At 48.5% G+C, this 25154-nt stretch overlaps 2 protein-coding genes across 14 annotated transcripts in view; one reads left to right on the top strand and one right to left on the bottom strand.

The window, feature by feature from the left end:
- CALN1 (calneuron 1) overlaps window positions 1–11225 on the top strand; it is a 491684-nt gene extending 480459 nt beyond the window's left edge. For 9 of the 13 annotated variants that reach the window (XM_007186515.3, XM_007186520.3, XM_057529217.1 and 6 more), the window contains one exon: window positions 3743–11225. In XM_007186515.3, coding sequence (XP_007186577.1) covers window positions 3743–3870 — 128 coding nt within the window. In that variant the 3' untranslated portion in view covers window positions 3871–11225. The remainder of the gene's footprint in view (window positions 1–3742) is intronic. The other 4 variants (XM_007186516.3, XM_057529213.1, XM_057529215.1 and 1 more) reach the window with 1 other exon arrangement.
- A 5579-nt stretch (window positions 11226–16804) lies between these two features.
- GALNT17 (polypeptide N-acetylgalactosaminyltransferase 17) overlaps window positions 16805–25154 on the bottom strand; it is a 482627-nt gene continuing 474277 nt past the window's right edge. The window contains exon 11 of the mRNA XM_057529210.1: window positions 16805–17037. Within this exon, the coding sequence (XP_057385193.1) occupies window positions 16903–17037 (135 nt within the window). The 3' untranslated portion in view covers window positions 16805–16902. The remainder of the gene's footprint in view (window positions 17038–25154) is intronic.

Genomic DNA, 25154 nt, shown 5'->3' with positions numbered 1-25154 from the left:
TCAACAAACACATTAATTAATGCTGGGTTATACTGTCTACCACACCAAGTGTTTGAAGTACATTTCTTTTGGATCTTCCTCTGGCTGTACTTTCTATTGCTAAACAAAAGATCAGGAGAGAGTTTGTGTAGAACTTTTGAACCTGGATATTAGAATCAGACCTGGGTTCAAATCCCACCTTCACTATTTTCCAAAAGACCTTGGACTCTACTTCTTGGAGCTTCAGAGCCCTCACCTACCAAATGAGGGTCACACACCCAATTCACAAAGGACTATTGCTATTAATTCTGCAAGGACGTCTATAAAGCACATAATGCGTACCTTGCCCACTGAGGTGGGTGCTCAGTAAGTAAAGGGGAATTTTTTCAAGGTTCCCATATAGGAATTAGCATTCACTGGGCACAGACAACATTCAAGTACCTTCCTATGTTCTTAATCCTCACCACAAGGTAGGTCTTATTTACCCCCATTTTATAGATGGGGAAATTGAGGCCCAGGGAGCTTGGCTTGCCCAAGCTCACACAGCTACAATGTGGGATAATATGATTGTGATTCAGATTGGGGTCTGGCTTCTTCACTCTGCCACACAACTTACATCAGAACTGGATGTGAAAGAATTCTCATCCTGGGACTTCCCTGGTGGCATAGTGGTTAAGAATCCACCTGCCAATGCAGGGGACACAGGTTCGAGCCCTGGTCCAGGAAGATCCCACGTGCCGTGGAGCAACTAAGCCCGTGCGCCACAACTACTGAGCCTGCGCCCTAGAGCCTGCGTGCCACAACTACTGAGCCCGCCTGCCACAACTACTGAGCCCACGTGCCTAGAGCCCATGCTCTGCAACAAGAGAAGCCACCGCAATGAGAAGCCCGCGCACCACAGTGAAGAGTAGCCCCCCCCCCGCTCGTCGCAACTAAAGAAAGCCCGTGCGCAGCAATGAAGACCCAACGCAGCCAAACATAAATTAATTAATTAATTAATTTTTTTAAAGAAGTCTCATCCTTGCACAGAATCTGAATTAAAGACTCCATCTCCAATGATGGTGGGTTTCAGAACTACCCAGGAGAGAGCTGGAAGCTCCACTCCGCTTACAGGACTCACAGCTGGATCCAGACTGGCATGACCTCACGTACAAACTATTAGGTCCGCAGGCCTTTCCTCCTTCCTTATCTCTCCCCTCCTACTGCTTTGAAGGATATTTAGATCAAAGATGCAGCCACTCTCCTGGGGGATAATCCTGTTGCCTGTAACCTTGTTTTCTGAGTGTCCTTCACAAAGAAGGGCTTCAGCAAAAAATGTCTCCCTCAGCCCAATCACACAATTTTTCTTTTCCTTAAGCCTTCGCCAGCCCTCAAGACAGGAAGGTAGATGTCTGCCTTCAGAAGCATTTTTATACTGAGGAGCTGCCCGGAATAAATTAGCTAGTCCTCAGAAAGTGTTAGATATGCCGCTTCCACATCCTCATCTTATTTTCTGCTTTGGGTCCTTTCCTTCCCAAACACCACCTCCCTTTTCCTTCCCGAGGGCTGATGTAGCTTTTTACATTTGCCCACTTCTCCGCACCAAGGAAATTTTCTTCCTCCAGGTGAGAACGTATAAGATTCTAAGACCCAGACAGGATGAGCAAGGAGTAGAGAACTGAGCCAAAAATACTTTCAATCAATCACCGAGGGAAGCAGAGGCCCAGTGGACCCAGAAGGATTAAAGATATCAAGACAAGGCCTAAGACACTAAGGCAGAAATAACCGACCAACCGGTATTGGGGAGGGAGCCGGGAGCTGTGCTGGGGGCATTGGGCCTCTGTGAAGTGTGGCTTGCTGGAGAAACTTTCCGGTGGATGTAATTTGTCGAGGCCCCCCCCTGAGCCTTGTCTCAGGGGAAGCGCCTCTGCCTTTGGAAACATCACCCGCTTCCTGCTTCTTCCCTGCTATTTCTAGGGCATTAGAGGAGCCACTGAGTGTCAGTCAAGGGGGAGAGGGACATGAACTTGAACATTTTTTTTAGGTTTTTTTAAAGGCATGTGGACCCTACCTTGACCTTTTTCTTTTGCCAGTCTTCTTTCCAGTAGAGAGTAATTTTAAGGGAAATTACACTTCTTTTCTTTCTTTTTTCCACTCAATTTGGCCTAAAGAAAAACCACTTTCCCTCAGCTGGTGGTTGTTTGCAAAGGTACAGTAGAATGTCTAGCAGAAGGACCCCTTTGCAAAATGGAAGGTAATCTGAAAATGTTCTTCAGTCCTGGCATTGGGTTTCTGCAGTACCCCCACCCCGATGTCCCTAACACACACCTACACACGCACACAGCCCTCCTGCCCCCAGCAACTCAAACTCTATCAGATTCTTGGGCCCTACCCAGATGTACTGAACCAAAAAGCCTGGGGCTGGGGCCCGGAGATCCCCTAATCACCTGCAGAGCTTATTAAAAATACACATTCCTGGCCTCCACCCCCAGAGATTTGGATTCAGTCATTCTGTGATGGGATGGGAGAATTCGCACTGATATCAAACTCCCAGATGGGGCCGAGGCAGCTGGTCCAGCGAGTAGCCCTGGTGTAGGTCGCCTCCCGCCAGCTTCCCAGGAAGGGATTTCTTCCACAAGCTAAGTGGTAAACTGTGTGTAAAGCTTACTGCGGGACCAGGACGGACAGGGAAGGAGGTGTAGACAAAAAGAGGAAAGAGAAGGAAAAGAAATTCTGGCATGGGAAGCAATGCCTGGAGGAGAGAGCCGTTCTTTCATCAAAGCTTTTCCTTTCTTGTTATCTCCATTTCCCTATTTCTGGCCCATATTCGTAACCCACTAGTTAACGCCTTCTGATCGAGACCAACTAATGGTTTCTTGTGGGCCTTATAAAAATGGTGACTCAAGACCTGGCCCAACAAAAAGATTAAGACCGCGCCACCCCAGGACCCAAGGTCAGAGCCTTGGGGCCGCAGGATCTGGGGGCAGCGACACCCTGCCTCCGAAAAGCCTGAGAGGATTCTGCACCTCCTTGCTTCACGCGGGTCCTATCCACAGCTCACGTGGTCTCCACAACCCAGATTTTGGCAGGCACCACAATCACCTAGTTAAACTCGGAAGATCACTGGCCAGAGTCCCCCATTCAACAGATCGGCGGGGAGCAGGGGCTGGCCTGAGAATCTGCCTTTTTAATAAGTTCTTGGTGCTGTGATGTAGCTTACCCAGGGACCCCGCTCTCGAACCATTGCTGTGCGTATCTGCCATAATGCCAGAAGTTCCTTAGAGTCATTTCAACTGGCAGCCACCCAAGAACAGCCCTGGGAAAGGTAAGTGGCTTCCAGCCCGTCCTGTAGGGATGCATCCGAACCTCGCTCTATCTGTAACAGCTGCCTCAAACACGGGAGGCCGGCTTTCTGCAGAAACGACATGGCCAGGCCTGGATGATGCCTTTGGTGAGACTCACGCTGAAAACGTGATGTATTTCCTCGCTCCGAAATCGCTGTAGCGCTATTGCATCTGGAAGCCTAGACCTCACTCTGAACATCACATCTGGCATGATTTTTGAAGTTTGGCCACTTCATACCATTTGCCAGGAGCAGGGATGCCCAGTCTCTTCCGAGAGCTGTCCTAGAGATGCTTTACTTGATGTGACCGGTCTTCTTCCTGTGGACCGGTCCCTGGGCTTGTTGAGGAAGAAGTGCAGTCTGTCTCACTGTGTCATTTCTCTCTTCCCTCCCTGCCTTCCCTCCATGCCTCCTTGCCCTCTGCCCCACCCCCCGCCCCAGTGCATTCCCAGAAGCAGAACAGACAGACCTGCGTCCGGAAGAGCCTCATCTGCGCCTTCGCCATGGCCTTCATCATAAGCGTCATGCTGATCGCGGCCAACCAGATCCTCCGGAGCGGCATGGAGTAGCGGCCTCCCCAGCACCTGCGTTCCTGGCTCACGCGCATGTGCTTGCCCCGCGGGCAGACTCTTCCTCCACAAAAAAAGCAGATACGGACGGTGCAGACGCGGCACAGTCCGGCGAAGAACCCAAGGTTGCAGTGCAACCCGTGTCGTTGCAAACCCACTTCATCCCCTTGGCAGGTACACAAAAGGGCTGTCTTCAATGCTTTAATGGTCTTGTTTCCTAATGCAATAAATAGCCAGGAGTTCCGGATGATCGCTTCGACCGCCTGTAGGAACTCTAAAGAGAAACTTCATTTTCATCTCGGAATTCCCATGGCCATCCAGGTTGGCGGTGTAAGGGAGCAAGAGAGAGGCGGAACACGCAATCACCTCCGCGCCCCGTTCTTTCAACCCAGGGGTCAACTGGAGACTCCCTCCCTGCCCCACCCCAGGGCAACCCTCAGTGCCAAGAAGCTGACTTCTGAGTTGCTGCAGAAGTGGGGGCTTCCTGTCCTACCCTGGCTTTCTTCCCCAACCTAGTGGAGGCCCCCCGGCAAGGCATGAGGGGAAAGCCATGGAATGGGGTGCAGCGCCCAGCGGTCTGCAAGTTGCACCCCCTGCGCTTCTGTTCTACTGCCTTTTCTACAGGACTCTTGTTGGCAGAGTTGGGGAGCTCTCGGTTTCCGTCGGCACTTGGCTTTCTGTTCCTAGAGCCCATCGCGCACCAGCATTTTGGAATCTGCAGAGAGCCTTTCTCCCAGCTTTGCCGCCTGTGCTGCCATTTAGACAAAAAAAAAGAAGCATAACTGTGGGCATCTCTATCACGTAGACGCACAGACAGACGTATATATTGGGCTTCTTCTTGTGTGACATCCATCGTCCCTAATTGCTTTACTGCTGATAGAAGCTTGTCCTCCAACACACATCCCTGCCTCTTTGGGGTGGGTAGTTTGGGGATGGGGAGGGACATAGGCTGGTGGTGAGGAGGTATTGCAAGCCACGCCCCAGTGGTCCAGAGTGATGGAGTCCAAACACATCTCCATGCTGGGAGACCTCTGTAAGTTAAGGTCCTTGTGCATCTCACCTTTCTCTCATCTTCCAATTTGCTTTCTTAGTCTGTCTTCCCAGATAGAAAGAGAAACACCATCCCAAACGGAAAGCTGGAAAGATCAAACCACTGTATTTTACGTAACATCTTCAGGCAGTCAGATTCTGCAACTGCCTCATTTTCACAAGAAAACAAAAGATGTTAATAAGCTTAGCCAACTCGACAGGTAAAATACTTCTGTTGGGGAAGGGAACTGAAGCCAACCCCATTTCAGGTTTGCGATTTCCTGACTTTTCCTAGATGCCATATCCACCGCCGCTCTTCATTCAAGCTTGCGTAGTCTGATTAGCCAATAACCTTTCGCTGTAATTCTTCCCTCTGTACGTTTCCAAGCTCAGGTCTTTATTTCTGTGATTGGAATTGTCTTGCTATTCTTTCTTTCCATTGCATCTTAAAGCTACAAGCTATTCCCCTCTCCCTTTTCCCTTTTGTTCAGTATGGAGGTGCCAGAATCTTTCCTCTCTTGCTGCAGCCGGGTGGTTTTGGGGTGCGGTGTGTGTTTACGAATCCCTCCTCAAGCCTCCCCTCTCTCTCTGCTCTCTCCCTCTGGTCTTCTCAGGATTGGAGCATCCAAGGTCTCAGTTTGGGGTCTTCTTCCAAATCACCTCTGTAAGCACTTTGGGCAACAGCCTGGGAGCAACTCTAGAAACTTCCCCACTGCAAATACCCATGATGAGCACAAGTAAAACTAGGGTTTGAGCTGTAGTATGGAGGAGGGAGCAGGTGTAAGCTCCCGGGAACCTGGGAGGTTACAAGTCCCTCTGTGAAAATGCCTGGGGTCCCACACATCCAGGCCAAGTAAGGCAATGGCCTGCCTGTCCCTCTAGCCTGCCCTTACCCGCTAGACACTTCACATCTGTCTATCTCTCCTCTCTCCCCTCTCACCTGACTTGCTTCAGTCCCTCAGGACCAGGCTTCAGAACGAGAACAGGTCCAAATGTAGAATACGGATACACAGGACAAGTTTATCATTAGTTTCTGCCCAAAGCAGTTTGCTCTCTCTCTTTAGGTAGGAGGGACCCCGTGAATGACTTGGCCATGTCCTCCTGGGGAGGGGGGTGAGAGACCCCAAGTAGACTGGATGGAGACCCCAGGCATGATTCTTAAAGGACCCTGCCCTGTGAGAGGGCAGTGCTGCAGGAGATGCTGGACTTCAGGGCAAAAAATGAGACTTCTTTAAAGGCTACAAGTTCTTCTGCCTCCTACTGGGGAGCAGGGACCTTGAAGGATGTGAGGGTTAGACTTCATTGCAAGAGAAATTAGCCGCTGTGCAAGGGTGTGAATTAAACGGCAACCTGAAGAGACACCAACAGCCTGTTCCCCACCAAGTCCTCAACATCCTCTCCCTAAAGAGGACCATTTTCCTCTCTCCCAGTGAGTCCGTGGAACCGAGTCCCTCCTACCCAGGAGAAGGCATCCCTTGTGGGTGTTGCTAGGGAGAGAGGGTGAGAAAGAAGCCATAGAATTCTCTTTGATGGGCTAGAAGTTAACCTCCTGCCGTGGTAACCACACACATGGCGCCAGGAGCTGAGTGTGTGGGAACATCCCAGAGCTAACGGCGCCCCGGAGACTCTGGGCACTGAGATCCTGTACCTTGGCAGCTTTGCCTGGATGGTCTGTCAACGGTGTTGGGCTGCAAATGCTGACTTCCCACCGCTCCACCCCCAAGTTCTGTCCACACCTGTGCTACTCCAGGGCCCCAGGCCAGCGAGTGCCTTCCCCACGGGGGTTACTGTGTTCATGGATGAAGGTTCTAGAAGTCCTGGTCCCTCATGTCCAAGGTGTGCCACGTGGCCCTGGCTGGAAGTGACCTTCGCAGGAACTGAGCAGGAGGAACCCAATGCTCACTCTGTCCTCCCAGCAAATAGACTTAAGGGTCTATTACGGGGTGGCTGAGAGACTAGCAAACTGAGCTTGGCTCATTCTTGCCTCCACCCCTGACCACACGAGTGATGATCAGGGAGGCACTTTGCTTGGGGGACAAGGGGTGCAGACCCTGACCCTTTGACCCCCAAAGAAGCTGTCTCTCATCACTCCCAGAGCCCCCAAACAGGACCTAGCATGGGAACTGTTAACCATGGTTTCCAGAATGTGCGTGGGTCCCACATGACCTATCTGTGTTTAAAAAAAAAAAAAAGCATGTTGCCATGGCAACCCTTGCATTCCACCCTGAGTTTGCCAAGGCACACAAAAATAGGGAACATTTCCTTAAGGAACAAACACTTGGGTTCTGCCTGCTTGCATCCTGACTCCCTGAATCTGTATCCCGGTGGTGGGAGAAATTAGCCTCAAAGGATCTGGTCATTTCTCTGCCTTTTCCTCTTCTGTTTGGACCTGTCCTTCCATTTGCTCAGGAGAACAGGAGCTACCTGTGAGCCGGGTGGTACCCTCCCCACTTCCCAGAGCCCAGAGCAAAGACCCCTTAATCTGGGCAAAAAGGCAGAAATGCCATCTGGAAGACAAAAAATATTTTAAGCCCCAGTCTTTAAAAGCATCTGTTTGCCTGTTGAGAAGCTCTCCCACAAGCCAGAAATGTGAACTAAAGTGAACTGAGGTTTACATGTGGTCTCCGGCAAGCCAGTGGTTTCCAGAGTTTCTAGGTGTTTTATTTGCAGAGAACACGATGTGTACACGACGTGTCTTCTTTCTTAATACCTGCTTCCTGTCTCAATTTTCACCCGACAAATGGCCTCCTCTCTGCAGTTAGCCGAAAGAACCTAATGAAAGATGGCAAGCTTGTTTTGATGATCATGCCCCCATCCCAACCTCCCATCCACAGAATCACAAAATGATATATCGGACACCTGGGAGGGAAATTTATCTTTTATTGCAAATGCCTTCTCTAGGTTCAGTCCAGACTCAGGTCATAAATCAAAGAGAGTTTTGCTCTTAACCCACAGTTAGCAGCCTCCCTGGGACCGTATGAGGGCATGACCAGAAAAGTAAGGTGTGACCGCCAAGCTCCTCAGCTTGGCGGGCGTGGCCTTGTGTGGTTGGTTGCACACTGTGAAGCCCCGTTCCGCTGTGCTCTCCACGCCCGCTGAAGCTGCCAAGTTCTGCCCCTTCCAGCTGGAGGTCTCAAACCATATTGGGTCATTTTACTGCACTATTTCTCCCAAAGCCCGTAGGGATCATGTTATTCATTCTATTCCACTAAGATATACAAAAGGTCTGGAACCCCACTGCAGAAAGGAGGGGCCCCCTTTTCTATAATGCCATGATGATACAGATAGACTTAAGCTTCTAGACTTTGGCATATACTGGTTGTGTCACCAGGCGGACTGCGGTGCCGTCTTCTGAAATGACCTCAGATCAGAGATTTCTCATTGGCCTCTTCTGTGATCCTCCCAGGGCTAAGCCTCCGTAACCTAAAGGTGTTGCCATAGCCATCCTCCCAGACCGCCTCAACTCCCCCCCAAAAGGGGAAAAAAAAAATCCATCAGAAACAGAAAAGAAACATTATTCCGCAGCTAGGGTTTTCAATTTGAATTATTTAAAGCAATGGCAAAATGGAGGGAGGTTCGGTCTGCCTCTAAGCACTCTGTCTCCATGACAATTTAAATGTCAGAACTGTTCAGCTTCACTTCTTACTTCCTTTGACTAAGTCACTCAGGGGACTGTCCTCCGTTATGTGGCCTTGTCATAGACACTTGGTTTGGAGGGAAAAGGTCAGGCACTCAAACGAGCCAAGCATTTCTCTTAGTATCCTATGCTCCATGCCAAGTCCATGGTCATTGAAACAGCCGTGGTTTCTATTGAATACTGGTTTGGGACCCTCTTTATTAGGTCTCAAGAGACATGATAACAATGCTCAAAAAGACTTGCAGGCAAAATTAATTTGATTCAGTTGGCTTGAAATATAGTCACAAAGAATCAGGTTCTGCCAGTCTCCCATAGACAGTCCTCTGACACTGGGAAAGACTTGCCAAGCATCCCGACCCCGGCCTCTGCCTTGGGTAGCTAATCCGTTGAGTCGGCCCACCATGCTGGGCATAGCCCTCATCCACCTCTTTTCCTTGAGCCTGATGGGTTGGCTTTCAAACCTGTGCTTCTCACACTGTTAGACCTTATTGTCCAAGTGAAACAGATGCAGAGGCTGGGATTTTCCAGGGGAGCAGAGCAGCAGGATAATTAGGAAGGAATATTCCAGGGGCTGCAAAATTCAAGGGTGATGTGCTCCATCCCTGGACCTGGGAGTGAAAAAGAAAGTTTTTAAAGGGCTGCTGAGGCTGATCTCTGAACATTTTCCCTGTACGTCTGGTCTACTCTGGGAGCATACAGGGGTTTGAGTGCCGTGGGGCAGCTGCCCAACAACCTGATCCCAACGACATGTGCTGGGAACTTCAAGAGGTGGCTGGTAGCTTGCCTTTCCTTGGGGGGTGCTGACATTTGCCAAGGCCAAAATGCCTTTCCCAGGGTGCGCTGTCTGGGCTCAGACCGGTTGAACTGAGGCTAAGAGAGAAGACCTTAGCCCTAGACGTGTAAGCAGCAGTGTCAGCCAGGAAGGGCACAGGAGGCAGGACCCCAGGTGCTTCTACCACCCACCAGCCAGATAATTCTGAGTGACTCCCCTTCCCAGCCTCAGGTTTCTCATCTCTAAAGCAGAGGGAAAGGTCAACCAGATGACTCAAAGGAGCCCTCCTCTTGTGGCTCTGTCTGAAACAAATCAAAGTGAATGCCCACACATTGAGAGGGTCCCTGTGTCCCCTATGAATTGCATTAGGGACTGGCAGTTTCTTCTTTTTAAACACAAATCCCAAGAGGCAGTTGTAACAAGGTATCTCTTTAGGTGTCCGTTGTCTGTAGATGAAAGATGCAAAATCAGCTTCTGTCGAGTGTGTCTTGTAGGCAAGAGGTTTTACTTACTCCCTAAGGACTTGCTGATTCAAGGGAGCATCCAAGATGGGCTTTGTGTCCTGTCTGAGCCAGTGTCAAAATGAAGGACATGGGATCACCTTACCACAGGTCACGTGAATCAGAATTCCTGCCTAAGTAGGGTGAAACAAAGCCAGATTCCAGGAGAAGATGCTGCTTCCCCATCTGAAAAAGCCTAACTGGAAGTTACTGGATAAACAGCACAACTTCTGATCATTTCTTTCTTTTTTTTTTCTGACCCATGGAACAGCAGTTCCCATATATAGGAGAGTGGCTTGTAATTATTCGTAACACTGCAGAAGGGAGTCACTATCTCTGGGGATTGTTAGGGATTTGATGAAGAGTCTGGGGAGACCAGACGCCTGTGGTGGTCCTTAGATGGCTGATGAGTGATGCTGAGCACAGGCGCCTGCTTTAGATGCGATCCCACCACGATGAGGGATAAAGGGCAGAGAGAGGGCAGCTGCAGGATCCACAAAAGTCTCCGGCCCTTCTGCGCATGACAACCTGAATTCCTAGATTTCCTTTTTTTTTTTCTCTTCCCAAAGTAAATGGAGGCAGTCATTGTTTTTCTAGCAAGCCCTGCTGCTCCTCCCTGGAAAGACCTAGATGGGCCAAGGAAAGGGCCCTCTCAGCTCCTGGTGGAAATTTACACAAGTCACTGTCTCTCAGCTCTCTCCAAGGAAAATCAAAGAATGTTCTTTCCTTCTAACCTGGAAATCAGGCTTCAGGGGTCTTTAAATGGCTTCTTAGTGGGGTTTGATTTTTCTTCCCCAACTCTGAATCCAGGAAGAAGCTATTTCTCCAAGGGCTAACCAAAGACAATGCCCTTGGAGGAAAATCAGCCCCAAAACTCTGGCCAGGGAATGGGTTGGCAAGCTGTCATCTGCTGGGGGTAGGGGTCTTTGTGATCCTAGGGGTCATTAGACTTGAGACGGGAGTTTTTTCTCAAACCACGGTGGTAAATGGCTAGATGCAAATCAGAGCACAGCTGACGACTATTACAGCCAGGATGCCTGGAGCTTGGCAGGTCTCATATCCAGAATGGGCCACTAAGACTGAAATCCTGGGTCACGATCTTCCCATTTACCTCATTCACGTTCCTTTTTTTTTTTTTTTTCATTCAGTATTCGTTGATGATTTCTGCTATTAAATGATGAGAGAGTCAGCAGATTAGTCAAAAGAAAATCTTTATATAAAATGTAAATATTAATATAAATTAACTTGGCATGCAACTTACTGATCCCATGAAGTACATATTATTAATATGTTATCTTAGTGTATAAAGGAAAACTGACTGCCATATTTACCAGATGTTTTTCTCTAACCAAACTTGTCTGTAAATATATAATCTGTATAAAAAAGAGTCTAATTTACCATTATTTATGCAATAGAAAAAAATAAAAGTTTTTTTTTCTTTTGATGAGAGATCCAGCTCGTTATCTGGGGCTGTGATTTGCAAAAGGGTTGTGAAATTCATTTCCGTGACCCTGAAGGGCAACCAGATCTGTTTGATAGACCATCCAGCAACATCACCCCCTTCCAAGAAGCAGCCAGTGAGAAAGCAGCCGGGGATCTTTGGTGGGGCTTTGGAGGGGAATGATTGGCATCAGGGGAAGTAAGCCGACTATGGAACATATGGTGAGAAATATGAACCAGCTTCTGGCTGGGGAGCAGACAGTCTAATTAAGAAAACTTTGCAGACACCCAAGCTAATGGTGTCATCCTTTCGGTATTCCATTTGCCAAACCCTTCCCAACATTAGCATTCAGGTACTGCTTAGCTTTTGCTTAAGCATTTGGAATTTTTAATGTTATTTGAGCTTCCTGGGCATAGGAAAAAAACACCCATTCCCTTAGAATATATTTATATAAGGAAACAAAGAGCACCAAAAAGTCAAGTGACTTGCTTAAAAGCACTACCAGGGATCCTGCCTGGATCTGGACCATAACACTGGCCTTCTGTCTCTAAGCCTCATGAGGGCATCTCATATTTTCTTTCCTTTCCAAAAATGTTATCACATGTTTCCCCAAATGTCTTGTGCTTAAGTCAAAAATCTGAGTTTCCTGTGGGTAGAATCTCCCAGAATCTCTCAGGGTCCTCAGTTCTAAGTGCTGCATTTTATACACCTTCTTCAGAAACTTATGAGGTGAAATCACTATGTGTTTGTTTTTGTTTAAAAATTCTAAAAATAGAGTGTTCTAGGCATAAAGCACTTGGTTGGTTTTTTTTTTTTCTTTCTTTCCCCTTGTTAAAGGGGGAGTCTGGCAAATTCCAGTGAGATAATAACTTGGATTTTATCCTCTCTGATCTGGGTTTTAAGAACTTTTTTATTATACAGGAACAGTTAGTCATGAATATTCATTCTCCCGAGTCCTTACCCCAGCAGGGGGTATTCTGCAGGACAAAAGACCCGACAGGGGACTGAGAACAGAACTCAGGTCTGACCCTGACCACAGAGATGACGAAGCCTGAAGGCTCATGGGTAACATCCAAGGGAAAACAAAGCTCTCCCTTAAAAGGTGAACGTCTCTTTGAATTCTATTGGGATTTTTCCATACTTTTGGTAAGTGAATTTCAAAGGCTTTTCTTTCAGACAAATATATGTCTGTGGTCCGGCCATGTGCACAGTTAGAAAGCCGGGCCCATCGCTTCTCCTGCGGACTCTGGAAGGTCTACCTGTAGCAGGTTGCCTGGCCTTGAGCAGCAAAGGATGGGTGACTGGGCTGACAGAGGACCTGAGGCCATGTTCCCAGGCCGATCTCCACTCCCTGGTTCTATTTCAACCCGGAACACTTGGACTTCAGTCACTGGGTGATGAGTCAAGGGAGAATGCAGCTGTGCTCCAGCCAATGCTGCTAATCACCCCCAGGTCCTGGGGTGTCATACTTGGACCCAAGCTCTAGCCCCTAAGCACAGGCCAGTGTGCAGTCAGAAGGCTCTTCTGGCTTGGGACGTCTTCAGCAATCAGTTCTGCAGCTGTGCTCAGAGCTGGCAAGGCCCTGGCTCTCACTTCTGAATTTCCTCGGATGAGGAAGTAAAGATGCCAATGTCTCCTGGCAGAGATGCTTCAGGGCTGTGCTAAGGTGACACGCTGGTAGACCCTTTGGGGCTCATTGCCCCACTCTGGCTCTCGTAACGTGTCCCCCACCCTCTCCCCTTTCTTCTACGCTCTCAAGATAGTCGGAAGTTAGCCAAGCTTTAGACAGGGCAGTGGTTCCCAACCCTGGTTGCACACGGGAATTGCCTGGGGAGCTTTAAAAAAATCCCAAGTCTTGGTGCTGACCCCAGATACCCCGATTCCAGTGCTCTGGGATGCAGCCTGGACATCAGGGCTGGTCACTCTCCAGGTGACTGTAATCAGGGTGAAGCACCAGGGCAGGGAGTTCCTACTCTCTCAGATTTGGATGATTTCCGGAGAAGCAGGTCAGTCCTCCTTAGCACAATGGTCCTCAAAGTGCGGTCCCTCAGCTAGAACCTGGGAGCTTGTTAGAAATGCAAATTCTCGGGCTACACCCCAGCCTACGGAATCGGAGATTCTGGAGGTGAACCAGACAACAGGCCCTGCAGGTAATTTGGAGGGTGATGTTCCCTCAAGTTTGAGAACCTCTGTTTTTCACAATGATGGACAGCGGAATCAATACATAATTATCAGAATCACTGGGTGCTTTATAAATGTCGAGATGCCTGGGCCTCTCACTGTAGACCTATGGGATCAGAACCACAGGGGAAAGGGTTGCCGGTGAGGGTCATTTGAGGAATCCTCCAGGGGTATTCGGAAGGGACGTGTGAACTTGAGTCAGCTCAGCAGCCAAACACAGCAAGCCAGGATCAGGAGCCAGTTCCTTGACGGCCCTGCAGTAATGCTCCCAGCGCCTGAGTCTCAGAAGGTATTTCCTGGGCGTGGCCCCCAGGTTGTCACCTGCAGTTGTGGCCCATATACCCTGAGCACAGCAGCAGAGACCCACGTGGGCTGCAGAGACCTCTGCTCTCCCTCCCAGGGAGGTGCCGCCGGCTTATAGACTAGAGGCTCTTGATGCCTTTCCAATGTCAAAGCCATGGCTGCCAGGCTGTCCCTAGGAAGCCAGGGGGTGGGAGTGGAGTATGCAGGTTGAGTGACACCCTCCCACTTTTCCCTAAGATTCATCTGGATGAGAGCAAAATAAAACTGAGCGCAAAGAAGGAGTGAATTGTCTGGTGTGTGAATTACATCTCGATAAAGCTGTTACAAAAAATGAGCACACATGTAGCTCTGAAAGAGGAAAAGAAGCCAGAGGTGGAGGCCTGGGGATGGCACTGAGCCTCCTGTGTCTCTGGCAGCCTCAGATGGTGATCTGCGGCGGCTGGCACGGTCCTGGATTCTCCTGGTTGCCTCAGGCAGAAAGTCCTGAATCTCAGAAGCAATGCAGCCAGGAATGGGGACCCTGCTCCCAGGGTCTCTGCTAGGGGACCTCCTTCAGCCTCGGCTCTCCCCAGCCTTTCAGAATAAAGAGGACCCAGCCTAATCCTCCTGGGTTTGAGTCTCTCTGGTCCAGGAACCGCGTAGAATGCTTTCTTCTTGGTCAGTGTCACTCCAGGGTCATCCCCCCAATCCCTCCGCCAGCCTTTTCCTCTAAGAATGACGTGTCCAGTCCGGAAAAGAGAATTTGGGGGTTGGGAGGCCCTGGAGGTGTCTGCAGTGCCATCGTTAGGGAGGAAATGGGGTTGTGTTGTACAGGGCGGGGACAGGCTATGCACAGACTCCAGTTTATCTGTGACCCTGGATGGACAAATGGCCTCAGCCGTGTCACTAAAATAAGCTTATTTAGCCACAAGCCAGCTTATTTTGCTCATCTTTGTATTCCCAGCACCTAGCACTGCACTGATCACTTAGTAGGTGCTCAATAAATATTTGCTAAAGGAATAAATAACACCCCAGATTAGCTCATCTTGCTCAGATACCCAAATTCTCCGGTGGCTCAGAATTTGTTCCTGGGCCCTCTTTCTCTCTGCCACATTCCTCCATCTCCTGTCCTCATGACCCTGTTCCTATACCTTTGTCAAAATCAGGTATGCCCTGTCTTTACAGCTTTATTTGTTCTGTTTTAGTTCCTCCAGTCGATCCAGGAATTCTTTGTCCCCTTTGAAGAACCAAGTTCAGCCCCTTCGGTTTCTTCTTAAGGGCGCTCCCAGCTGGCCTTTGGTGCCACAGAGCTGGGTTCTCCTCCGACGGGAAAACAAGCCCATCGCCTTTCCTAAAAGCCACAGCATCAATCCCCTTGGCTTGGTTTGATGCTGGGACCTTAAGGTCTTCAAGCCTCAACACACCACCCTCCTGGGCTGGGATGGATGCAGTCCTGCCAACTGCTCTACACAACTCTCTCATCTCTGCAGGTCTCCATCACACCTGTCGACTGCCAACCCCACCATGCAGCACCAGCCTTCACTATATGGCTAATACTTTAGAGACTCATCTGAGAAACTGGCAAATGTCTACCAGGTACCAATAGGATGCAAAGAGAATAAAAACAAAACACCAGGAGTTTCTAGTCTAGCAGAAAGGACGGACAAGCAAGCCTGCCATACAGCCCAGGGTCAGAAGCCCTAGGTAAGAATTCACTACAGAAGATCATAGTGATACAAAGGAAGGAGCACTGCTCATTTTAAAACTTTAAATTGTTTTTAATTGTGAAATATTTCAAACACACACAAAATAATACAGACAACAGTATACTCATCACTCACATTTAACAGATGTGAATGTTTTGACTGAGACTTCTCGTTCTCCCTTAAGAAATAAAACCTTAGAGATATGGCCAATGTTGCAGCCCAATTCTATCATTTTTTCCTTACCCTCCCTCTTCTGATGTGACCACCTTCCTGCAATTGATCATTCCTATCCCTATTTTTTTTTTTTGGTAGGGGGATTCTTGGAGGGGTAGGACAAAGAAGTTAGCAGAGCACAGGGGGACAGTGCATTTCAGGCAGACGGGTCAGCATGTGCAAAGGCCCACAGGCACAGCGTACTTGGCTGAGAGACCAGTTGTGAAGACTTTGTGTTAATCCAGAGGAGACATGATGGTGACCTAAACTCGGGGAGAACGGGGGTGGAGAAAATAGGGCAGTGCCTAGAGAGATTGAGGAAAGAGAGTAGGGCCTGGTGACTGGTTTGACATGTGGCTTGTTGGAAAAGAATGGCTCAAGGATGACGTGGGTTTCTGGTTTAAGAAGGGGTGGGGGAGACGTGGAATTTAATTTATAATGATTAATTGGAGATACGTTTAGGGCATCCGAGTGATATTAGATAGAGAGATCTGGGCTATATCACTTTTGCTGCAAAAAAAAAAAACAAGTGGCCATTTGGTTTGTCTGTCCCTTTATAAGCTAGAGAGAAATGCACCCCACTAGAAAAGTTTGTTTTCAAATCTTTTCCACCCGTTTCTTCCTTCCTTCTCCATCTTGTGGCAAGAGAGAAAACTGCAGTCTGTCTTGGGTGGTTTACACCGTTCAAACCTTGGGTTGTACCCATGCCCAGTGTCAAGGCAATTGCTCAATTTCAGCTCTTTGGTATCATGTAGACCCAGCATCAGCCTGGCTCTTCAGGAACTGGGAAAATGAGCGAGTTTCATGTGAGTGGCAGGCTGGAAGGTGGGAATAAAGTCAAAGTCCTCTCTGAGCCAGTCAATAGGCTGGCGCCTTGGAGACAGAGCACAGCGCCTCAGCTGCCCGCATGGCAAGAAACCCCGCTGCTGACTTCGTCATTGTTTACTTCGCAGCCGCCGACTTCCCCAAAAATTGGGGGAGAGACTCTGTAGGGATCTCCTAGGGTCTAAACAGGCAGAGGTGGTGGTTGTGGGATCAGAACGTCATACCCAGAGCTTTGCTCTGTTCAGCTCAAATGAACAGCTGGCACGGACTCCCATAAGCCCTTTTCCAACGTAGACACCTAAGCAGTTGGTCAATCAAACTCTGAGCCGCCACCCCACCAGCCGGCCACACACGTTGCTAATCTTGACCTTAGCTCTATTATTTAACAGATTCATTGCCAAACCTGGGTTTTCATAAATTATTTCCAGGAAATGCGAAGGTTGAAGTCAAGTTGAACTCATGTGGTTTTGCTCATTAACTTGAGCGTCCTCTGTGATTTCTGGAAGATCTTGCAGCTCTGCCTTTCGGTAACCACGGCTGGTTGCTTGTTTTGACTCCAGGAAGCTCCGAGGTAATCTCTCCTATTAAACCCAAATAGAATGTTGGCAAGTAAAAGTCTCAGCCTCAGCCCACACAGAAGAATAGTTTATCTTGCCTGAGAAGTATAAAATCAAATATCCATATCATGGGAGCAAATTTTCCTTGCTTGGCTTTCAGAAGAAAATATGCTTTGATCTCCCTACCCAGAGGTAGAAATGAAAAAGTCAGAGATCTTTGTTTGAGTCAGTTTGGCAAGACCAGCGTCCTGGCCTTCTTCTCTCAGCCAGTTTGGAGACTTCAGAATTTTTACAAAAGCGTGAGCACTGAGCCCTTTCCCAAGCATCCTCACTACAGCTGCATATTGAAGGCCCTGAGCATCAATTTACACTCACTTTGTCAGGACAGAAACCTTTAGGCAGAGCTGAGCTAAAATACGAAACCTCACAGCACAACTTGATGATTGGAACATCTTATGGCTTTATGTGACTGCTCCTTAGTTTCCAAATATATTTTAGCTCAGCGATGAGATTTATACACCCAGAGAGATCAGTACCTGGCCCTGCCTGACAAGCCTCCTGTCTGCCATTCCACAAAGCAAATAAAAGCAGCTATTCACAAGAACCAATCTAGTTTCTTTTCGTGGTCATTTTCTCGATGCTTTTTCTTACTTCATTGCTTATCTGTAGTGTGAAAGCCACTCAAGAAGTTATAAACATGGTTAAAAGATAATGCTGCATTCTCCTTCTCCCAGTTTCCATTCAAATAATCATGAAGATGGAAAAGTGGAAAAATACAACACTGGACACCAAAGATAAGAGTTTAAAGGGAAGTTTCTAATAAGCACAGAACCAATGAGGGTGAATGAAGAAATACAATGGATGAGATCAACTCACATTCTACCTTCTGGGCCATCATAACACTGCCAGACTACAAGTGGTAGGAAGTCTGCAGCCAGCTTAAAGCAGAGAGGTGCCTCTCTGACATAATAAGGGTCCTTACTCGCCATTACTCCCTACAGCTGTGGTTTCAGGGCACCAGAAACTCTCCTTCCTAGGGACATTGGCTAGTCTCTCCTTGAACTCATCTGGGGAACACAAACTAGGACTTAACGGCTGATGTTTCATCAGAGATCCTGAAGGCCAAAAGCCAATAGGATGACATATTCAAAGTGCTGAAAGAATCTTACATCTAAAGAAACTAAAGACAGTATAAATGTATTTTTGTTTGTAACTCCTTTTTTCTATCTGATTGAAAAGACAACAGCATAAAGCTATACTTGTAAATCTATGTTGATGGGCACACAATGTATAAAGGTATAATTTCTGAAAGTAACAGCATGAGAGGACCGAGATATATAGGAGAAGTTTTTATATAGCACTGACATTAAATTGGTATTAATCTGGACTAATTTGTTATAAATTAAAATGTTAATTGCAATTCCCAGGGAAAGCACTAAGAAAATTACTCAAAAAAATATAGTTAAACAAATGACAAAGTAATTTAAATGGTACGCTAGAAAAATCACTATCTAACACAAAAGAAGGCATGTACTAACAGAGGATTGAGGAACAAAAAGGACATTCTTGATCAGTTTCAAAAAGACATAAAAGCATCTAAAAATACTACAAAATGTAATAGTAGACCATGACTCTGTGATGATTATTTTGAAATAGACATGTCAATACGAAGTCATGATTTTAACACACTCCCTGGCTTTTTCCATAGAAAAGGCATAGAAACAAAGACACTCCTATAGTGATGAAGACACTGGTGACCGGAGCTTGGTTTCTAAATTCCACCAAAAGGAAGCAGGTGTCGATTCTAGAGCTGGGCCTGGGAAAGTACAAAGCGAATTTGGGATATATTGTGGTGGCAGTAACTAAAGCAAGTTTCAGAGAACAGTGACACACCAGAGTTGGCACGAAGGGGATGCCACCGGCCAAATCTGGAACAATCTGAACATCAGAAGAGAAGAAAGGCTGTTAACTGCTCTTAACATGATGAATAAAAAAATCATGAATTAGACATTACATTGAGAGAGAGAGAAGAGAGAGAGGGGGAGAGAGAGGGGTGTGAAAGGAGAAAGTAAGGATGAAAGGATGTTAATAATTCTTGAATTTAGATCAAGGGTATATGTGTGTTCATTTTACTATTTCAACGTTTCTACATGTCTAAAGGCTTTTAAAATGCAGAAGAAAGGATAACAAGAAATAAAATTTATTTAACAGAAGCAGAAAATGAAAATACATAAAAATAAATCTTAAAGCCAAGTGAAAAACGAGCTACCTGCTAAAAAGAAGAAAACCTCTTCATCAAGATCAACAGGAAATACAGGAGACTTCGCTTCTAGGTGAAATGGAGTAACCAGGACTGATCAGTCCCATGTGAAATAACAAAACCAAACAAAAGGACAAATGATATGAAACACCGGCTCTAAGACACTGGACAGCAGACAGAGCTCAGTGAGCTCCCAGATTTGAAGAAATGCAGCGGGGCACTTGGCGATAGCAGTGTGGGTGTGAGACCGGCTGGGACCTGGGACTCCTGCACTCGACACCACCAAAGGGGTGGGCAAATTGCCTAAGCCACCTCTCCGGCCTGACCCCTAGACACACCCCTACCCTCACCCCACATAAAGAACCAGCTCGCCCCCGCCCTCGGGAAGCGATCAAGGGAAACTGTTACTTGTTTTCACCCCCTCCTGTGGCCACAGGAGCCCCAATAAAGCCTTGCCTGAATTTCTTGACTGGCCTCTTCTCGATTTCTATTGATTGGGGAAGGGAGGGCCAAGAACCCTGGTTGGTATCAGCTGCAGCTCACAGGGCAAAGGACCCTACGGCAGGGAGCTGTACACAGAGCTCTGAGGACCTGTAGAGCATTTCCTTCCAGTAGTTCAGACACCGAGCATCACAAGCGTAGGACACGAGCAGAGGCTGGGCGAGACAACTGCTCCGAGAATGTCTGTTCCCAGCATCCAGAGGAGAAAGCTCACAATTCACCAGTTAGGAACATCAGTTTGAGTACTGCAGTAGTTTCTTAGGGCTGCGGTCACAAGTGATCACAAACTGGGTGGCCGAAAACAAGAGAAACCTATTCTCTCACAGCTCTGGACGCTAGGGGGTTTAATGAAGTGCTGGCAGAGCCATGCTCCCTCTGATGGCTCTAGGGAAGGATCCTTCCCGACCTTTTGTGGCTTTTGGTGTTGCCGGCACTTCTTGGAGTGCCTTGGCTTACGGCTGCATCACTCCAGTTTCTCCGTCTGTCGTCACGTGGCCATCACTCCCAGGTCCGTCTCTGTTTTCTCTTCTCATGAGGACGCCAGTCACTGGGTTAAGGCCCACCCTAATCCAGCGTGTCCTCATCTTAACGAATTATATCTGCCAAGACCCACTTTCCAAATAAGGTCACATTCTGAGGTTCTGGGTTGATATGAATTTGGGGTGGGGGAGACATTATTCAACCCCGTAAAAGTACGAAGAAAAGACTTGCCTCAATAGTGGGGAAAAGTGAACTCTAGACTAACATGCTAATTTGATCCCACTTAAAGCTTAAAAGCAAGACCAAGAGGTTCAAACTATTTCTAGGTACCTCAAGTGCATCCCAGTACAAAGTTCAAGAATTTTGTTAGTCATACAAAAATAGTCAACACTTACAAGGTAAAAGTCACAATATCTGGCATCTGATAGAAAATTATATTTGAAGAAGTAATGTCTAAAACTTCCCCAAATTTGATGAAAACTATAAGCCATAGATCCAAGAAGTCAATGAACCCCAAACACAAGAAATGTGAATAATATGACACTAAGTTGCTACGATCTAGTAATAAAGAGAAAAAATTTTAAACACCCAGGGGGGAAAAAGACATTATATATAAAGAACCAATATAAGAATAACTGCAGATATCAGGAAGAGAGTCTAGAAGAGCTTGCAGAAATGTCTTTAAAATACTGAAACAAAAGGTCTGTCCACATTGTATTCTTTAGCCAGTGGAATATATTTCAAAGACGAAAGCAAAATAAAGAGTTTTCAGACATAAACGCTGAAAGAATTTATCACTAGCAGACCTGCACTACAAGAAATGTTAAAATACTCCTTAAAGCAGAACTTAAAGGATGCAACTAGAGGCCCCCAAAACCAACGCCAAGCTTCTTTCCACTGTCAGCTCTACAAGGAAAGGGAATTTATTGCATCTGCTGCTATATTCCCAGCACCTACAATAGTGTCTTGAGTATAGCTGGTGCTCAAATAATTATGGAATTAAGTTTCAACAATTTCTGCTCCTATCTTTTGAGTCATAAAGCCCTTTTGTCTTCTCTGGACCCAGGATGTACCATGGAGTCACAGAAGTCATAGAATGTCAACATTGAAAGGAATACTTGATGGCCCCTCATTTTAAAGTTAAAAAAACCCTGAGGTCCAGAGAGAAGCGCTGGGCTCAAGGTCACGTACCAAGTAGTAACGGCAGAGCTGGGACAAGACCCAGGTCCCCTCAAGGTCCTAACCCCTCTCCTTCCCTCACAGTTATCAGCATCCTAACAGCTGCAGAATCTGTTTCCAGAAGGGTCTAAACCCAGGCATTGAGGACGCTAGTGAGTTTGCACAGTACATGGCCGTTAGAGGTTTCTCCTCCCGGGGACTCACCACCCAGAGCTCCTGATCCCCAACTGTAGGATTCTGTAGTCCAAAGCTCAGGCTTTGGACTAAGAGAGGGAGAAGAGGGTCATTGTCCTGGAGAAGGAAGGCTCTCAAACACACACACACACAGAAGTTGGGGAGAAAGGCAGAAGCCGGAAAGCCATTCCAGATGTGGAAGTTGCTACCAAGCATCAACGCAGCTGCCATCAGATCGGGGGGATGAACGAAGAGGGGACAACCAGGCAGGAACATGTGGGGAAAAGGGGCAGAGAGGCAGGGAAGAGAGAGAAAAAGGACCCCTCTACTTGTCCTGCCCATTATCCCCCCCAAAGCCTTTGGAGGGTCAACAGACTCATAAGCCTTTGGGGGGGGGCTGCCCCCAAATACCACTCCATGTCGTGACTGTGCCTGTTATTCCACCACTAGAGATAAGTTGAGGGGGGACTTTTCAGTTTCCAGTAGTCTCCAATGAGAATGCAAACATTTCTTAGCAGGAATTAGATGCCAGAGGTTCCCAGCCCTGGGGGCACATTCAAAGCATCTGGGGAACTTTGAAAAAATACTGATGCTGCATTCCGCCCCAGACCAATTACATCAAAATTGGGGGTCGGGGGGTGGGGGGGAGGAGTGCCCAGGCCATAAGATTTTAAAGCTCCCCAGGCAGTTTTAATCTGAACCAGGGAAGGCTGAGAACCTGGACCATTTGACTGCTTGAAATGTCAGCAGAAAGGGACTGTAGAAAACCACAGAGCCTTTTTGGCAGATGAGGGAACTGAGGCCCAGAGAGGGGCGGTGCTGGGAATCTGTGGCAGAGACCAGACTGGGAGGGTGCCCTGAGTCACTCTGCCCCCTCCTCCACCGAGGCTGTCTCTGGAAGCTCTGAGAAGGGGGTGGAGAGGCCCTGGGTGCATGAGGCATTGGTTGGCACCAAGGTGACCTGCCAGATTCACCATTTTGTCCCCAAGGTCCTGGCATGAGTGTCTTGCCGTGACCTGAATTTTTGGCAGAAGACTTCCTTCCTCTCACCCTTGCTTCCTTCCTTCTTCCTTCCCTTTTTTCCTAGGTGGACTTTATTCAGTGCTTGCCCTCACAGATTTTTTGCCAGCGACCTAGAAAATCACATCCTAAAATTAGGACTTTACAGATGGGGTCTGAGGTGCAGAAGGACAAAGGGGGTGACCTGCCCGTGGTGACACAGCAGGCCCCTCTCAGGGCTGGTGGAGTTCCAGGAAGGGCTCTCTACCAGCACCCTCTCTTTGCTCCCTTAGCTGGGAGTTAAGGACGGTGGCCCTATGGGGCTTCTCCATCTTGTGTGACATTGGGCAGCCAGAGGATGGAAAGCAGACTGGGGTGGGCAGGGGCCCTCCGTGTCTATTGGCACAGACTTCTGCCCACACCAGCAGCCTGGGCGCATCAGGGCCCCGGGGGAATGCAATTCTCTGAGTCATCTTGCGAGTCATGGGTCCCCAATTCTCCCAGGTGTCATCCCTAAAGGGATAAACCCATGGGTGGGCAGAGAATCAAGCAGATGGCCCGACCGCCCCAGTATGGAGCCCCTGGGATCAACCCCATAAGAAATGCCCAGAGTGTGACTCGGAGGGCGGCACGGAGGAGGTGCCCCAGCAGAAGCGAGTCGGGGACCACCGCCCGCCTATTGTGGCCACAGAAGGGGCGGAGCCGGGTTGGCCAGAGTGGCCCAGAGCGCGAGGGCTGGCGGGAGGCCAGGGCAGGGCCGTGGGCGCTGAGGAGGCACTGCGCTCCCCGCAGCCCCCGAATCCGGCTGCGCCCATCCGCGCCCTCCGAGCAGCCTCCCGCGGCGGCCGCCGGGCGCCCTCTAGCGGCAAGAAGTGCTCCCTACAGCCCTCAGCCTGTGCCGTGGGGCTGGCGGCCCAGCTCAGGGTCTTCACCTGCACCCCTGACTCCTAGCCCATCACTGTGCTGCCGTTGGCACTGCTCCTATTGGCTTTTGTGGCTGGGTTGCACTCTCTTGGATCCTACGCTGTGAAAGATTTTATCTTTATTAAATAATAACACATTTCCTTTAAAAAAAATCAGAAAATTAAAAAAATGAACAAGATGGGCTGAGACAGCAGGTATCACAACAGGGAATGCTCTAATAATCCTGTAGCCAAAAGCAAAGAAAGACGACCTTCGGCCCGCCTCTGTTGCAGCCTGCATCGCAGAGGGCGACCCTGTGTCCTCATACTGTGCGTGCCACGGCCAGGGCCACGCCGTCCCCCTGGCACCAGGCTGGGTGCACGCTTGAGCCCTAGGACGTGCTCTGCGTGGCTGCCAGTCAGCGGGGACTGCCCTGGACCTACTACCCCGCCTATGTCTGCTGCAGGCCAGCCTCCCGGCCAGGGTAAGCCCGGCATCTGCCTGCGCCCAGACCCTAGCCTGGTCTCTCGTGGACTCTGCCTCCGTGCCTTTTTTCTGTTGCTGATTTCTGTCTTTATCTTTTCACTGAAAAACAAACAACAACAACAAAAACACATAATTTTGAGGATAACAGTTTTTCTGGATCCTGACAGCTCATCTTGTGAATTATCGAACCCGAGGGTGATCTGGGGAATCCCCGACACACCGCCTTACGGGGTGAGGATGTGGACGATCACGCTTCCTCCATGATGTGCTGGATAGTTTCACAAACCACTGGAAGAGAAAAAGCGCTGTCTTGGGATCACCGAGTAAGTAGGGGACGGGCTATGAGGAAAGTACCCGGGCACTTGGCCTCCAATAAGCGCTCAGCGGAGGAATCCACACCTGCGGTCAGAACTCCATGCATCATACTGATCAGAGACGGAGGTCCCGAGTGCCCAGGATGCTCCCGCTTATGCTACCCACGTGGTCAGACCACGTCGTGCGTTTAGAGAACAGAGAACGATGCTCAAATCCCGGCATCAAGGCTGATTGCTAGAGGGGCCCAGTTGGAGCCTGGAGGAAACGCCTGCTCGGGTCCACCCGCTTCCCACTGTCCCCCGCCCCCTCCCCCACTCACACATTCAGGCACCGCCAGAACCGTGGACAACCCGCAATGCTGTCTACCGTTGGCTCTCACCAGCCAGGGCTAGACTCCTTGTATAGGAATCACTGGAGAACCTGATAAAAGCACAGCTTCTCAGGCCCCTGTCCGGGGGGTTTCTAACCAGTAGGGTTGGGATGGGGCCCAGGAATTGGAATTTTTAATAGCTCCCCAGGTGCAACAGTGGGATCTACTGATAGCCCTGTCACGCCAAGCCGGAGGCACAAGGCTTTTCCAAACGAAGTTTTAGCTCTATTTTATGCCTACCACAAATATTGAAAATCTTTGGTTATTTTTTAAAACCTATAGACAACTCGGTTTAGTCCCCGTGAACAAAAGCATTCAGGAGCAAGGCTGCGCGCCACCTTGTGGAGCTTGTTGGAAGGACTAGGCGTCTGCGCCAAGAAGGCTGTATTATGCCGCCAGCTGGGTTTTTTTTTTTTTAACTTCTTTATTGGAGTATAATTGCTTTACAATGTTGTGTTACTTTCTGCTGTATAA

The sequence above is a fragment of the Balaenoptera acutorostrata genome, chromosome 15, assembly GCF_949987535.1.
Source record: "Balaenoptera acutorostrata chromosome 15, mBalAcu1.1, whole genome shotgun sequence".
In the NCBI taxonomy this organism is placed as follows: domain Eukaryota; kingdom Metazoa; phylum Chordata; class Mammalia; order Artiodactyla; family Balaenopteridae; genus Balaenoptera; species Balaenoptera acutorostrata.
Note: the sequence above shows the minus strand (reverse complement) of the source record. Positions and strands in the feature narration are given on the sequence as shown.